Source organism: Glycine max, chromosome 16 (genome assembly GCF_000004515.6).
Source record: "Glycine max cultivar Williams 82 chromosome 16, Glycine_max_v4.0, whole genome shotgun sequence".
Classification (NCBI taxonomy): Eukaryota; Viridiplantae; Streptophyta; class Magnoliopsida; order Fabales; family Fabaceae; genus Glycine; species Glycine max.
Genome location: NC_038252.2, coordinates 15247268 through 15264035, shown reverse-complemented (window position 1 = coordinate 15264035; position 16768 = coordinate 15247268). Strand labels below are relative to the sequence as shown.

The 16768-nt window shown below is 36.8% G+C and overlaps 1 protein-coding gene across 3 annotated transcripts; it reads left to right on the top strand.

The window, feature by feature from the left end:
* The first annotated feature begins 451 nt into the window (after window positions 1-451).
* Window positions 452-16558, top strand: LOC100811365 (chromatin modification-related protein EAF1 B). 3 transcript variants are annotated; one of them, XM_041010437.1, is made up of 23 exons: window positions 452-786; window positions 2877-3067; window positions 3178-3232; window positions 3315-3412; window positions 3525-4893; window positions 5000-5119; window positions 5276-5539; window positions 6641-6832; window positions 7170-7250; window positions 7453-7510; window positions 7602-8113; window positions 8233-8286; window positions 9655-9712; window positions 9806-10002; window positions 10099-10152; window positions 10269-10349; window positions 10706-10843; window positions 10950-11069; window positions 12379-12479; window positions 12655-12864; window positions 12962-13334; window positions 13706-15449; window positions 16181-16558. In XM_041010437.1, exons 2-22 carry the CDS (start codon window positions 2925-2927, stop codon window positions 15368-15370), a joined length of 5943 nt encoding a protein of 1980 aa, XP_040866371.1. In that variant the 5' UTR covers window positions 452-786; window positions 2877-2924; the 3' UTR covers window positions 15371-15449; window positions 16181-16558. The 3 variants fall into 3 exon arrangements, with proteins under 3 accessions (XP_040866371.1, XP_040866370.1, XP_040866369.1); XM_041010436.1 differs by having other exon boundaries at window positions 9655-10002; window positions 10953-11069; window positions 12971-13334; XM_041010435.1 differs by having other exon boundaries at window positions 9655-10002; window positions 10953-11069.
* The last annotated feature ends 210 nt before the right edge of the window (window positions 16559-16768 follow it).

Genomic DNA, 16768 nt, shown 5'->3' with positions numbered 1-16768 from the left:
CTTTAGGCGTTATGATAACATAAATAACCTATTTGCCTTCTTACTAGAAATAAGTAATTTTGCCTAGGTCAATGAAATGTCACTTGAAAACCAAATGAAATTAAAATAAGAGAATTATTTCATGCACCTAACATTTTTCTTGTGCACTAGCAAATTTTTGTAAATTTTGAAAGTACTCCTATAAATAAAAATATAAATTTTTAATCCGTATGAAATATATGGATTGCGAATCCAATAATGACTTTATGGATTGACAATATGTAAATAGATTACCAATTTGGTACCAAATTCGCAATCCGTATGATTACATATTATGGATTCGTAGTTGCCTTAAAATAATCAATAAAAAGCCCAAATTGGACATAAAAACAATGTTAATTGTTAAAATAATCAATAAGAAAAAGCCCATATTGGAGATCCAAAAAAAATTTGTGAAATCCCCCGTATACGTCGTCGTCTTCGTGCCCAGCCCACAACAACTCGCATAGTCCCTCGCCACCCACACGCGCAAGAAGAACAACGAACGTGCAAAATATAGCGGACGAAACGAATTAGAGAGGAACAAAATCACCATCACGATTACCCAAATTGGCGACGTTTGATTCTCCGATATTGCTTCCATGGCTGACATTTGCTGCTACATGTTGGTTTCCATGGGCAAATCGTGATCGAAGTGGTGCCCCTTTTCCAAAACCCTAGGAGAGAGAAACTTTGCGCTGAAACGGCCTCTTGGGGCTCTCACGTTGTGCCTTGGCTCCCAATTACGCCACCCTTTTGTGGATTCAGGTGCTTTTATTGCATCAATTGTTGTGGTTTTGGCATTTTCGTGCGTTCCCGTGGAAACCCTAGGATCATGCAAATTAGGGGAATTCGTGGAAATGGGTGCTGTTAGGGCTTAATTCTGTTGGGCGAATTGTGGTTGATTGTTGTCTCGTTGCGACTGTGTCATGCATTGTGTTGGAAGTGCATTTGGGTTTGTCTGTTTATGGGTATTTGGCATTAATGTGGTATTAAATGCAGGGGAATTTGTCCCCCTTTTGGGAAATTAAATGGAATGCGTATCTTTGAAGTGAATGGTTTGAAATTTGAAGCTTATATGTTTGGTTTGAAATTTGAAAGGAAGAAAATCATTGGTGGCAAGTGATTCATGCATGCAGAAGTTTCTCAATATGTGCATTTATTAGTGACTACTAATACTTAATTGTAAACTACCAGACTATTTTGCTTGTTGCTATTAGTTGGCATCTTTGATGAGTCTGCAACCTTTGTCTGGTTTTGCATTTGCTTTCCCGTTTGAACAGTTTAAACTGAGGTGCCTTCACCCCTTCATCTTGGATGATATTTTGGATGTTCCTGTAGCATATATGACTGTGTATATGTTGCGCTTACCTTTAAATAAATTATATACTCTCCTTATCCGCGATCATCTTGATCTTTAATTTCATTCAGCTGTCTACCAAAGGAACCAGCTGTCTACCTAATCCTCATCATGTACTTTTAGTACCAGTGGTACTCCTCATATATATAAATATATCTATTTTTGCTGAGCAAAAAAAAAAACCACTTATTTCAGAATTCAAAATATGAACATGCCAAAACCTATGTCTTCCCCATTTGCACATTCTTCATTCTACAACCTTCCCCCTTTTACCTATAGCCAATAAAGAACCTTGCAACTAGCAGCCATTGTTTGGTAGGTGGTCTTTCTGACATCCTAACTTAATAGTTATTCTTTGGATAGAGTTCAGTCCACTTTCTAATAGGTACGAACCTGTTAGATAGCGAATTAAACCTTGCTGGAAAGCAGGTCACATATTTCAAACTTTTTATGGAGTGCCTTTCTTGCTTATTTGTTTTCCTTCAAGACTGGTGATGGTTTCCTGAGGCTCCAAGTACAGTGGTTGTGGGTGGTAGTGGGTGTACTTGTAAAGAGACTCCAACACTCAACTTAGTACGTGCTCTAGGAGGCTTTTGTATTACATTAGATCCATTACCAGAGGGCTTAGTCCCTCATTATAGTGGGGAGAATGAGATGCTTGGTTAACAAGTAAGATAGTGTCATATGGGATTTAGGGGGATTCTATCTCTTGATAACAGATTGGGAGAAGATATCAAGGATTTTGATCCTTTATAAATGATCCTCCAAGTCCAAAGATCTCGGGGAGATGTGCATTAACTACTTTGCGTTTTTCTGTCATTTGTCATATATAGGCTATGTTTGGATAGGTGGTAGAGGGTGGAGTGGAGAGGCATGGAGTGGAAAGGGAAGCTGTTCCATTGTTTGGTTTGTAAAAATAGGAATGGAACATAATGGAAGAAGATGGAGCATGATCCAGTCCATTTCATTGTTTAACCCCAATTATCTCCCGCAAATTTGGGGTGCACTTGGTGGAACAAAACTTTTGAATTATAAAATAACCATTTTATCTATGCGAATTATAACCTAATCAACAACCTCATAGGGATAATATATTTAAATAAGGATAATGTGGGACTTAAAAAGCCATAACTCATTCCATTTTGGCATTTTTCCAAACAATGAATTGACATTTTTATCCATTCCATTCCAATCCATCTCTATCATTATATTCTGATCTATTCTATTCCATTTTGTACCACTAATCCATGACCATGGTGTTTACATAATAACATTCTAATGTTTGATTGATGGGAAGTTGTGTCTCGATACTACAATACCCTTATCCCACTAGGTGAGGTTGGCCACATGGATATGTGTCATTGGATAAAAACCAAATTCTTAGAGATATTATTTTGTATGTCCTGAAAACTTTTTTTTTTTTTTTTTGTGTTGCTACAATTGCTTTATCATTTGATTTATGCCTTTTTTTACCCTCTTCACTTCACAAATTTGGCAGACTCTTTAAAAGATGGGAAGTGAAGCTTTAAGATATTAAAGGTTGGGAATGAATGGATATAAATCAGGATCTGCTCTCCTTGTAAATGCTGAGGTTGATTCTATGGGTGGAGTTGTTGACGGTGGAATTGGTATAGGTTTGAAGATCTCTCCGCGCAGAGCAGCAATTGAGAAGGCGCAAGCAGAGCTCAGGTGACGGGAAAACCCTTCATGTGGTTGCATTTTGCGTTTGATTACGTTTTTTTACTGCCAATCCATTCCATTCTTATTCATAAAGAATAACTAGTGCATGTCAATATCAGAGAGGAGTATGATGTTCGTGAAGAAAGAAGAAGAGAGCTTGAATTTCTTGAAAAAGTATGAAAGTTTTGATCTTTTGCATTTCATATCTCACAATACTTTGATGTAAATGATGGTCACCTGTACTTTGTAAGTGCAGGGTGGGAATCCTCTGGACTTTAAGTCTGGGAATGCTGCTTCAGTTAGTGTTCAGTCTACTTCACTCACTGATCAGCTTCATGAGCAGTTTGTGACCAGGTTGACTATTCTTATCTAGTTTTTCCCATGCATATATGTGTATCTTTTGTGTATTAATTTTTTTAATGCTTCGTTGCTTCTTTCTCCTGTCACTTTCCTATTGTGATCTCAGTGAAGCAAAAGGTAGTTTTGCATTGACTGCCTCCCCTCATGGTGACTCTGTTGACAGTAGTGCTAGACCCGGGGCTCCTTTGGCCAGTGAGCCTAATACTGCTGATAATCTCCTACTTTTTGATGGTGAGAATGAGTTGCCTGAAACTGAAAGGAGGTGCTTGCATTCAAACAGAAGGAATAATATTGCTCTGTCAGAACAGTCTTCCCAAATTGATGGGAGTCAAAATGCTAAGGAGACTGAAGATTCTGCTATTTTCCGGCCATATGCACGAAGGAACCGATCTAGATCAGGTCATGGTCCTCGGGGAGCTTCAAGGGAAGTGAAGGGGTTAACGTCTGAAACAAATAGCCAAAAGAACCTTAATTTGTCAACTGTATCTAAGCCAAAGCCTTCCTGTTTAAATGGTGATGTTGGCCCCAAATATTTGACTACTAATAATACTCTGAATAATGAATTGGTTGGGATCCGAGATCATCAATCCACTAGTGGCAATGCTAGTGTTCCCGAAGACAAATTGGATATTACGGTGAATAGAAACTTAAAAGAAAATCATGGAACTCTACCTTCTGAAGATAATACTGTTCAAGACCCAGTTCTCATGGCTTCTGGAGAAGATAACATAGTTGAATTAAGGGAGCCAGTAGCTGTTGTCAATCATGAGCCTCCACCTCATGTACCTACTACAAAACCTGAAAATGGGCCTTATTGTCAGCCAAATGGGTTTGGCAATGTAGAAGTAGACAGGAAAAGTGTACTAAATGAAGGCCAAAATAGCATTGCTACATTAGGCAAGAATTTCAATTTAGAGTCCTCGTGCACAAAAACTAGCTTAGTTAGAGATGTAAATATTGATAGTGATATGTGTACTAATACAAAGAATGTTGATGCTAATGGAAATACCATGGAACAAACATTTGCATTAGAGAATAAACTGAACTTCGCTGGCTGCAAAGTTGTGAAAGATAGGCATAAGACCAAAAATGCAAATGGTGCTACTGTTAGCAATGAGCATGATGCTGGTTATCAAAATCATTCTGGTTGTGGTAATATTGTCAAAGCTGAGGAAGATGTCCATATTAAGAGTTCTTGCATGTCAAATGTCAAAGGAGTACCTCATAATGACAGTAACATATCAAAAGTTGATAAAGATACCATCTTAGTGGATCAGTCCAATTTTGTCAAGGAAAACAGCTGTGAAAGACATCAGGTTCCTGTGGATGTGTCACTTTCAGAACCTCCTAAGACTGCTCCAGATGTAAAGGGTACAAGCGCCGCCTCTGATGATCAACCATGTCCTATGCACAATATGAAGTTAGCAGACAAGGCTCATGAAGATTCAATTTTGGAAGAGGCTAAAATTATAGAGGTTTCTATTTCTGGTTCCATTTCCATGGATTTCTGTTTATACTTTTTGGTTAAATTTGGTTGTTTGGGCAATAAATTTTAAAGGTCTGATATAATGCACTAAACAGGCCAAGCGGAAGAGAATTGCAGAATTATCTCTTCACTCCTTATCCACACAGAACCACAGAAAGTCACACTGGGGTTTTGTTCTAGAGGAAATGGCATGGCTAGCAAATGATTTTGCTCAGGTTTAATTTTTTATACTCACTAGTGATGTTGTACTCCCTCATACTTTCTGTGGCAATCTTTTCCATTTAGAAACTAGCAAAATAATAATCATTCTTAAATTTATATATGATTATTCTTGAAATGTTTCTTTTTCTCCAAAAAAAATGCATTTGTAGGAGCGCCTTTGGAAGATAGCTGCTGCTGCACAATTGGGCCATCAAACAGCTTTTACTTGTCGCTCAAGATTTGAAAAACTGAACAGACAATTAGAGACAAAAATTTTGTCTCACAGGATAGCAAAGGCTGTCATGCAGTTTTGGCATTCAGCTAAGCTGCTTCTAGACAATGATCTTGGTATTAACTGCATTGTTGGTTGTGTTGAATCTGGGAAAGTTGATGCAAATGAAGCTTTGAGGGATCAAAGAAGAAATAGCAATATGGTGCTGATTATTTTCTCTGTCCTTTTCGCTCTATCCACAAAAGAAACAGTGCTGTTTGAATTTGATCATTGTATTGCTAGATTTTTGTAGTTATATGAATTTTCTTTTTGAATTGGTTCAATGAGTGCATGCATACATTTTGTTAGATTTTTATGGGACTAGACTTACGCTCATGAGACTTATAATTTTCTGACTTTTTTATTTGCTTTTGGTCTTTTGCCTTTTGCCTTTTGATTTCGTTACTTATTAAAACATTGCTGTTGGTTGCCATTGGAGTTTGTGAGAAGACTTCGTACTAGTATTTTTTTGAGTGCTGTTATTTTACTTTATTATTGCTAATGAATAACAGCTTTTGAATGTATTAAGGAGTAATAATACATTAGTATTATCTGATACACTATTGATAATCTTTAAACCAAAATAAATTAAGAGCAATTGGTTTAGTTTATTAAATTTATAAACTGAAAAATATGGTTTACTTCAAAATGAAATCATACTAGAGTGGATCCACAACATCCTTAGAGCTGGTTGGGTGGTTATGCTTGATTATAGTGACTAGAGATTGTTTGTTAAAATAAATTTAGGTGGTGTAGTTATTTGAGTTTTGGCTTTATGTTGATTTCTTTCATGAATTAACATTGGAAATAAATTAATTTTCACAAGTTGATAATGGTTACACTTTATTATGCTTGATGAAATTAGGTAGCATAAAATTTATGCAAACCGTAAGTTGAAAATAGTAAATTTCATAATGCATTTTATCTTCTGATTTACATTTGGAGATGACTTCTGGATTTTAAGCCTTGTTTGAAATTGTAGTTTAAAAACTACTAATTATCTAGACAAAATATGTTGTTTTTAATTACCACTTCTTTTCTTTTGTTTGGCTATTGTTTGTTGTTGATGTTGATATATACTCATTTTTAGGATGGCTGCCTGTCTTTTACTCACTAATTGGATTAGATGCATCAGAGAGCATTTTTTTTTTTTATCTGGGGGATTTGGGATGCTTAATTTTTTCTTTCTTAACTAGTTGCTACATCCTGATTTACTTATTGAGTTATTTGTTATTGATACTTAAATGTTGATTGTTTTGGTCAGGAGACAAGCAAATTTTTGGAGGGACAAAATCCTGAAAAACATGCTGCACTTAAAGTGCATGCATATGCTTTGAGATTTTTAAAGGCTAATAGATCTCATGGAATTTCCTCTCAAGCAGAAGCACCAACAACACCTGAAAAGATATTTGACTCAAGCACTGTAGATATGTCATGGGATGAGCATCTTAATGAAGTATGTGACAAGTTACCTTATAATTCTGGTTAAAATTTTTATTTTGATGTTAGCTGTGTAACTGTGTCTGTGTGTGGCCTATGTATGTGATTATGTCACATCACATGTTCATTTGCCCTCAACATGTTATAGCCAAATGCAATATTCATTTTGAACTCCACTGGATGTGACTTTTTAATCTAACTTGTGATTTAATAGATATTTTTGTGGAGTACTTTTGTTATTATTTTGTTATTATCAATGTAAGAAAATCTCAACTAGTGGGATAAGGCTTTTGTTGTTGTTGTTTGTTGCATTATTGTTATAAGCAAATAACTATTTCTCATGTCATTTATAGGAAAATCTTTTTTATGAAGTTCCTCCTACTGCAATGGAAACATATAGAAAAGCTATCGAATCTCATTTCCTACAGTTCGAGGTAAATTTATGATCAAAGTTACACAGCTACTTTGTTTACCAGGAAAAAAAAAGAAACAAATGCTTGGTTACTATGTTTTATTCCCTCCTGGATGGCAAAGCTGTTTCCGGAATAATGTTTTTATCTTATTAGTTTAAATATTTATGTAAACATATTATTTTTTTAATTTAACTTATTGAAACAATAGAATATATTTTTTCAGAAAACTGGGAGTAGCATTCAAGAGGAAGTTGCAACATCTGTGTATGATACTGCAGCAGGTACTATTGACTACTTGCATTGTTTGGAATTTTTAGTCTATTGTTGGTTGCTCTGGAACCTGTCATTATTTCTTTTTATTGATTGAAATAGAGTTTGGGTCTCAAGAGAATGCATATGATGAGGAAGAAGGAGAAACCAGAACTTATTACTTGCCCAGTGTCTACGAGGGCAACAGATCATCAAAATCTGCGCAGAAGAAACATAAAAATTTGAAGGCTTACACTCCTAGATTTGGTGATGCTGGTGCTGATTTTCCTTATGTACACTATGCAACTGGAAATCAACCATCCATGCTGTTTGAAAAAAGACCTGCTAGTTTAAATGTTGGGTCAATACCAACAAAGCGCATGCGCACTGCTACTAGGCATAGAGTTGTAAGTCCTTTCACTGTCAACATTGGGACTGTACAGGCTCAAGCTAAGGCGGATGCTTCAAGTGGTGATACCAATTCCTTTCATGATGACCAGAGTACTTTACATGTTGGACCCCTGATCCAGAAAAGTACTGAAGTTGAGTCAGTTGCAGATTATGAAAAACAGTTATCTCAGGACTGTGCAGAAACATTTGTTAAAACAAAGAAGAAGAAGAAGGCAAAGACTCTGGTAATAATGAATTTGTATTTATATAACTTAAGCCATGCTTATTTTTGAACATGTGGAGGTACTTTTTTTTTATTTACTTCAGAATGTATATTTCAGCTGTATTTGCTTTTATTCTGCAGGGTACTACATATGATCAGGGATGGCAGTTGGACTCTGTTGTTCTAAATGAACAGGTAACCTTTTTTCAGTGAAATTTCCTCTTTCAGCTGTAGCGGTTCAAAAAAGGGAGGAGGAGGGGGGGGGGGGGGGGGGGTGGGGGGAGAGTAGGATCTTTACAAATTAGGTCTCCTGAAGATGCTAAGTAAATACTGAGTTTTTCTTTTAGATACTACAGTTTGGCAGCAGGTAATTTGGATAGGTATGCTTTTAATTAAGAATAATGGGATTCTGATCCTGTTATTACTTGTCATTGCAACTGCTACATGTTTCCCTGGAACAGGTAATGTCTTGCAGCACTAAGGAACATGTTCCCATTTAGTTTTTGCATTACCTTGAATTCATAAAGAGCAATTTGTTTGGAGTTTTTGATGAGTATGGGCTTCTGTTAATGTTAGGATGTTTCTTCCAATGTGTTTCAAAGTTTTGGAAAGATAATGAAGCTAAACTTGAGCACTGTTCACTTTATGTTGTGCTCTGGTGTATTGAAGTGAAATGCTGGTATTAGTGCATTTTCAAGTCCATCTCTTTCACCACATGGGGTTGCATTTAAGATCTTATCGGGAAAAAATCCAAGTCCCACATTGACTAGAGATAAGGCTAAGATAGAATATATAAGTGGGGGACAACCCTTACCTCATGAGCTAGCTTTTAAGGTTGAGTTAGGCCTAAACCAACATTCTAAGATGGTATTAGAGCCTATCTTAGATCCATTAAAGGGCCTCCCACCATGTTATCCATGCACCAAGCCCAAAAGTGCTGGGCGTGAGGGGATGTATTGGGAAAAACCTAAGTCCAACATCGGCTAGAGATAGTGCCAAGATAGAGTATATAACCTTCACCCTATGAGTTAGCTTTTGCGGTTGAGTTAGGCCTAAACCCACATTCTAAAAGATCTCTATTTGATATTATGTGGACTAGTTTTTTAAGTGAGTGTTGTTTGAAATACGAGGAAAATGAAAAAAAAAATCGTTACATTTTTTAGTCTTTTAAGGACTACTCTTTTATCTTCCGGAGTGGGTGGGAAGACAACATTGTTTAAGAATTCCATGCAAGCAACCTAGTAATTTGTCTTTACAACTTTGCAGTTTTTTGCCCGTGCTTGTTGCATAGGTGCTACTCTAGTTTTAGGTAAATCTGATGCCTACTAAGTTCAGTCACATAGAAGACACTACTTTTCATATCTCTTTTTGGCATGTCAGAAGGTTGTCTGTGTCTGTCTGTATTTTTGCTTCTTTGGAACATCAGAAAGTTGTTATAACAATTTGAAACTTGAATTGCTACCCAAACCCCCAACTTCCTATGGGTATTTTTAAATTTACTGTATACACTGTTTATGAATATTATTTTCTAATTAATCATTCTGTTGGGGGTTCTCAATGCAGAGGGATCAGTCCAAGAAGAGAGGGGAAAGTCATCACTTTGAATCTAATGGAAGTAGTGGTAAAACTACTTGTAATTTTATAATAGATTCTAGAAACTTCTTTTACTTACAATTAGTTCATGAATTATTAGTTCAATTATCATGTTTTGAAGGTTTCTGTGGGCAACCCAATTCTAAGAAACCAAAGATAATGAGGCAGTCACTTGATAATCCTTTGGACAATATTGTGTCCATGACTAATTCTATTCCTTCCCCAGTTGCGTCACAAATGAGTAACATGTCAAATCCTAATAAATTTATTAAGATCATTAGTGGGCGAGACAGGGGCCGGAAAGCTAAAGCTCTGAAGGTAAATTTTGATGTGAAGTTAGATGCTCATATGCTAGCAAATTTTCTTTCTGTGATTTTGCTAATTCTCTTATTTATTTTCATTTTTTCCTATTAGATTTCAGCTGGACAGCCTGGTTCTGGAAGTCCTTGGTCACTATTTGAAGATCAGGTTGTTTGGAATTCATTTGCTTTATCATTTTTTGTGTTATTTTTTAATAAATATTTTACACTTTAATATCTATCAATTGTGTAAAAGACTTACCATTATTCTCCTGCCTGTTGCAGGCTCTTGTGGTCCTGGTGCATGATATGGGTCCAAACTGGGAGCTCATAAGTGATGCTATCAATAGTGCTCTTCAAATTAAGGTACTGATGTGCTAATATGGATAGTTTTAGAAGACAGTGTCATAGTTGCTGGACCTGTGACATTTCATTAGACCATTACTGAAAATCATTCTTCTTAAAAAGATATTATTATTGACACCTACCAATTGCACCTCCTGCTTCAAAGGATGGGTATCCATGTAACTTCTATAAACAAAAATTCAGTAATTGGGAGTATTTAGGGTTAACTGATTACATTTGTCATATATTTTGAAGCTCTGATGCAGTGTTCATTATGAAGCTTTAAATGCTAAAATTTATAGTTAATTTGTAATTTGGTAGTTTAATTAGGATTTAATTAGATTTTTTCCGATAATGACATTTTATAATATTTCCAGTGCGTCTTTCGGAAACCAAAAGAATGCAAGGAGCGTCATAAAAATTTAATGGATAGAACTACCGGGGATGGTGCAGATAGTGCTGAAGATTCAGGGTCTTCACATTCTTATCCTTCTACATTACCTGGAATTCCTAAGGCATGTAATTTGTTTTTCATTTTTAGTATATTTGGATGCATTGTTGAAACCTCGTGTTTGACATACATTTTGCAGCTTTAATTGGGTAAATCTTTCATATCTTTAGCAGGGTAGTGCAAGGCAGTTGTTTCAACGTTTGCAGGGGCCATTGGAGGAGGATACACTGAAGTCTCATTTTGAGAAAATTATAAAGATTGGGCAGAAGCAGCATTACCCTCAGAATCAGGTTTGAATCCAAAGCATTTATATCAGGATAGATTCTAAGATGCAGTGACATTAAAATTGGCATTTGACTTTGTTACCTGCATGTGTACACACACACACACACATATTATTTTAATTATTGGACATCAATCTTAGGATTAACTGTACAGTTAAATTCATTATTTGGAAAATAGGCCTTTTGATTTATGATTTGAATCTTGATTTGATAACCTTGTTAATCACTAGTGTCGGTGCTTAAATTAGATGATTAGTTAGTGGCTATTAATGCAGAATTAAATTTAGTTAGCGGCTTAGTCCAACTTCAACAAGAATTGCATCATTTGCATTGCATGTAGTGATATGACTATGAATATCAGTTTAAGAGCCAACTGTATGACATAACTGTTATCATCTATGAGAAAACCTTAATGTTTGGAGTTTGAATCCTTCCCCTAATCAACTTAGGAAACAACTCCTATGATTGCTTCCCCATTAGTGGGTAAATTGATTATACATAAACTAGACGTATTGGTTTATATGAATACTAGGAGAAATCCACGTCTCTATATTATTTTAAATGAAGATAAAATAAAAGAGGGAGAGAGAAAGGAAGGAGGTTAACAATGTAAAAATATATTATATTATTTATCTATTGAGAGGAAAGAAACTGATATTAATGATAGTGGGGTGGTCAATGTAGTTAAAAAGAGAGTAATGGATGGTTTAAAGAGTAGTTATAGGATAAAATTGTCTTATAAATTGCGTAAGCCAAATGTGGGTATTCCCTTTATTATTAGTATAGATGAAAATAATATAAAATTTGTATCAATTTATAGTTCATTGTAACTAATTCACCATAAATAATATTTTGTTGATAATATGTGTATTGTTTTTCATAAGATCAATAATATTAATTGTCAACTTTTTTAATGAGGTTATGATTGAAAAAACAAAATAGATCAAAGATGTACATCATTTGAGTAATTTGTTAAATTTTTCATTGCAGATTACATTTAACTTAGTTTGTATATGAGAACAGCTAGCAACACACTTTTTTTACCACTATTATTGGTTGAAATTTATTAGGTATACTTCTAACATATATTAGACTGCAAAACTTTATTTGTGCCTGTTTTTTGGAGCAATTTCTTTGATTTTCTGTGGCCTTCTGAATTGGGACACTCTAATTACTGCTCATTGGTCTGATTAGTGTTTACTTCTGTAGGATATTGTCTGCATGGAGCAGAATTGTAGCTATATAAAATTCAAAACTTCCCATTTTGTCTTTAGTTTGTGGCACGATTCTTAACAGAAAGTCTTGTTATATGCAGGTTGATAACCTGGATTCAAAACAATTAGCGCCTGTCCATAATTCACACGTGATTGCTCTTTCCCTAACCATCCCCAACAACCTGAATGGATGTATTTTAACGTATGTTTTTTATTTTCTGGGTAACATGGAAATTTTATAACTTTAGGGTTCTGTTGCATTGTCTACTATGCTCATCTAGCTGTAGTTGGGTTTTCCTTGTAATTTTAAAATTTTGGTACACCTGGTTAGTTTGTTTAGCACAAGTAGTTAATTTTTGTTTGAATCCTGGATGAAGGCCACTTGATCTCTGTGAAGCTGAAGAAATAAATCCAGATGTCCCAGCCCTTGGGTATCAAAGTTCTCATCCTGGTGGTTTGACATTACCGAATCAAGGTTTTGTACCATCAATGCTTCCTACATCCGGGGTGAATTCTTCACTACCAGGGTCTTCTTCTGGTATGGTTCTTGGCCATAACTTGTCATCATCTCCTGGTGCATCTGTCAGGTGTGCAGTTTTATGGCTGAAGATTCTTGCTGTGTGATTAGATTTTGTTCATTAACATCATTTGTTTTTATACTATCAATTGATGCATTTGTTTCAGGGGTGGTAGATATGGGATTCCAAGAAATTCACCTTCATCAGTGGATGAGCAACAGAGAATACAATACAATCAAATGCTATCTGGAAGAAACATTCAGCAGAGTATGTCAGTTACAGGGACTCTTTCTGGAAGTGATCATGGTGTTCGCATACTTCCTGGTGGAAATGGTATGGGCTTAATGGGTGGAATTAACAAAAACATGGCAATGAGGCCAGGGTTTCAAGGAATGGCATCACCATCAATGCTTAATTCTGGAAGCATGCTTTCCTCTAGTATGGTTGGTATGCCAAGCCCTGTAAATATGCACTCTGGAGTTGGTCCTGGACAAGGCAACTCAATCTTAAGACCTCATGAGAATCTACATATGATGAGGGTGAGAAGTATTCTTATTCCATCTTTTTAGGATTCAATTGATTCTGTGGATAGTATTATCCACAATAGCTAATAATCAAATTTCCGGAAAGAAAATTTAAACGAAAAACCATTTTTTTTAAGAACTTAGCAAAATGCCAAAATCAAAGATGTGTTTTGGCTGTATTTCACCTTGTGCTATGAAGCTTATTTCCCAACCAACTCAGCATCCTTGTTTTCATAACTGCAATGGTCTCACTTAGGCTTTGTTAGGAGATTGGTTTATTTTTTACCAAAATCAAAGATGTGTTTTGGCTGTATCCCAACCAACTCAGCATCCTTGCAGTGATCTTATTTTATTTCTACTGATGACATTTTCCCCATTGCCATTAGCCTGGTCATAACCCAGAACATCAGAGACAAATGATGGTTCCAGAGCTTCAGAGGCAGGTCACCCAAGGCAACAGTCAAGGTATTCCTGCTCTTTGTGGGCTGAGTTCTGCCTTTAGCAATCAGACAACACCACCAGTTCAGCCTTACCCAGGACATGCCCAACAGCCACACCAACTGTCCCAGCAGCAGTCCCATCTCAGTAATCCTCGTCCTCATCTTCAAGGTCCGAGTCATGCCACTAATTCACAGCAACAAGCATATGCTGTCCGGTTGGCAAAGGAAAGACAACTGCAGCAACGATACCTGCAGCACCAGCAGCAGCTTGTTGCATCAAATGCATTAATACCACATGTCCAGGCAAAGTCTCAACTTCCCATCTCATCATTACCATTGCAGAACAGTTCTCAGGTTCAATCACAAAATTCTCCTCAGCAAGTGCCTCTTTCACCTTTAACGCCATCATCCCCTTTGACTCCCATGTCATCCCAGCTCCAACAGCAAAAACTTCACCATATACAGCCTGGGTTCAGCAGGAATCCCACTGCTAGTGGGTTGACTAATCAAGCAGCAAAGCAACGCCCACGACATCCGCCGCAGCAGCAGTATCAGCAACCTAGTAGGCAACATCCTAGTCAACGGCATGATGTACAGTCTCAACAGCAGACAAAACTTCTGAAGGGAATGGGAAGAGGAAATATGTTGGTCCATCAGAACCTCTCTGTGGATACTTCTCAAAGTGGACTCTCTCTGCCTGCGGGAAGCCAAACTGGTGAAAAAGGGGACCAAATCTTGCACATGATGCAAGGTCAAAATTTATATCCTGGATCTGGTTTAAACCCAAATCAACCATCAAAGCCTTTGGGTCATGCTCATTCTTCAAACCATTCACAGTTGCAGCAGAAGCTACATTCTGGGTCACCAACCACTTCATCAAAGCAACTTCATATTTCTTCAGATACTAGTGGTCAAGGACAGGTTTCACCAGTTTCATCAGGTCAGTTGTTGTCACCTCCTCACCCAGCTGTTATTGCTTCGAACCACCATCAGCTGCTGCCACAGATTCAGTCTAAGAAAATTAATCAAACTCAAATAAATGTTCAGAGAATGTTGCCTCAAAACCATCTCGTGCATTCTGTGTCATCAAGCAAGTCTCAGTCTGATCCAACTCAATCTGATCAACAGCCTGCAAACAGTGCTTCCCAGGTTAGTGCAATGACTCAGGGTTGTGTGGATTCTGCTAGTGTGGTACCAGGTGTTTCTACTGTATCTTCTCAGTGGAAAGTATCAGAACCACCATTTGATTCCACTATGAACAATCAAACAACTCAAGTGAGCTCCTTGGGGAGTGCTCCTGTTGAAAATTCCACTGGAAATGAGCAACCAGCAATTAGTCAAGGGTTGGGGCCAAGATCAGTTAGCTTGATTTCTCAGGCACATAATTCTGATACACAGTGGCAGCAACAGCAGTCGCAATCTCTCCAACAGTCATCACAACCCATCCTATCTCAGCAGCCATATCAGGCTGAGTCGCAGCAGCAACAGGAGCAAGATCAACATTCTCCTAGAGATCTTGCTTTACAACATCAACCTCAGCAACATATGCAACATCTACAATCAGGGCAGAGCAGTTTGTTTATCCAGCCACCTAATTCTAATGTGGAATGATGCATTCTAACTGATGGAGCAGCCAAGTGCGCTTGTTCTGTCAGGATGGGAGTTTCTATGCCTTAACAGCAGTGTACAGGTATTTCTATATTTGTTTTTTCCTGTTTTGGCTTGTATATGTGCAAATATTGCATTGGATTACATTTGTTTGTTTGACTCTTGGGGATGGGGAAGGGTTATGTGATTTTTTCACCACGGGCATATGAAACAAACACATTCATCATATATGGTTCTCTGATTAGATGAAAGCTTTTTTCCTCAATGATCACATCAGTAATTGATTGGCTTTGTTCCTCCTCAATGATTCATATCAGTAATATTGACTTTGTTCACAATAGCTGCAGATTGTTATTTTTAGATCTGTTAGTGAGAAAGACTTCAGGACTTATTTCTTGAAATTATCTTGGCCACCAACTTTCTCACTAAAAGATCTAAAAATGCTACCGTCCTAAGTTTCACCTTGTCCTCAAATTGATAGTGTGTGGATTAGTCCCTTATGCTTGGATCCCCTTGGCTGAAATTTTTTCCCCTTGGATCCCACTGTTTATTGGCTATAGCTACTGCAGCTATTCACTAGGTTTGGACCCTTATCCTTGGAAGTTGGAACCACAGTCCCATTTCCCACCTTACACTCTCATCTACGGTTGGTAACCTAACATTTGATGAATTCTACATGGTTCATTAATATGTCCTGTGTATGTGTATCTGGCTTTTTGCTTGTTCTTTTACTAGGTGTACTTGTTCATTTTTTGTGGCAGAATGAGGAAAAAAAAATAGAAAGACCTGATTTTGTCATGGGATTTTGTGCAGATAAGCTGATTATTCATGGGGACTGTGGAATATGGAAACAGGTATTCATTGTTTCTGCACGTGTCCTGTTGAAGTACTAACCGAAGTTATATTGGCAGGCATCATTGCTTATCGTTTGCAAATCTTGTATATTACCACTGTTTTTAGAAGGTTGACCCCCCCCTCCTCCGCATTTTGCTTTTTTGAAAAGAGACGAGTATAGAGTTATTTTTGTACAGGGTCGTCTCTTGTTTCCTTTGTACTTTCTCCCTCCTTTTCCTTTTGTCTTGACCTTCTCATGTGTAGAGGAACAGTTGCCTTTTGTTTTACTAGATTATCGGGATATAGAAATCATTTTTATGGGCAAAAGCCAATAAAAATTTCCTGGTGTTCCAACTACCCATTGATGTCTATATTATCTTGGTACTACCATCTGTACGTATGAAAATTTTCATTTTGTAACCATTTTAAGGTTTAAGAACGCAAAATGTCCCAAGAGCTTGTCAGCATAATTAAGGGGGAACCCTTTTTTTTAGCTACCACTTATCAGCATGTGTTTCTTTGTTTTAAAAAATAACTTAAATTTAAGTTTGTGTAATGCACATAATA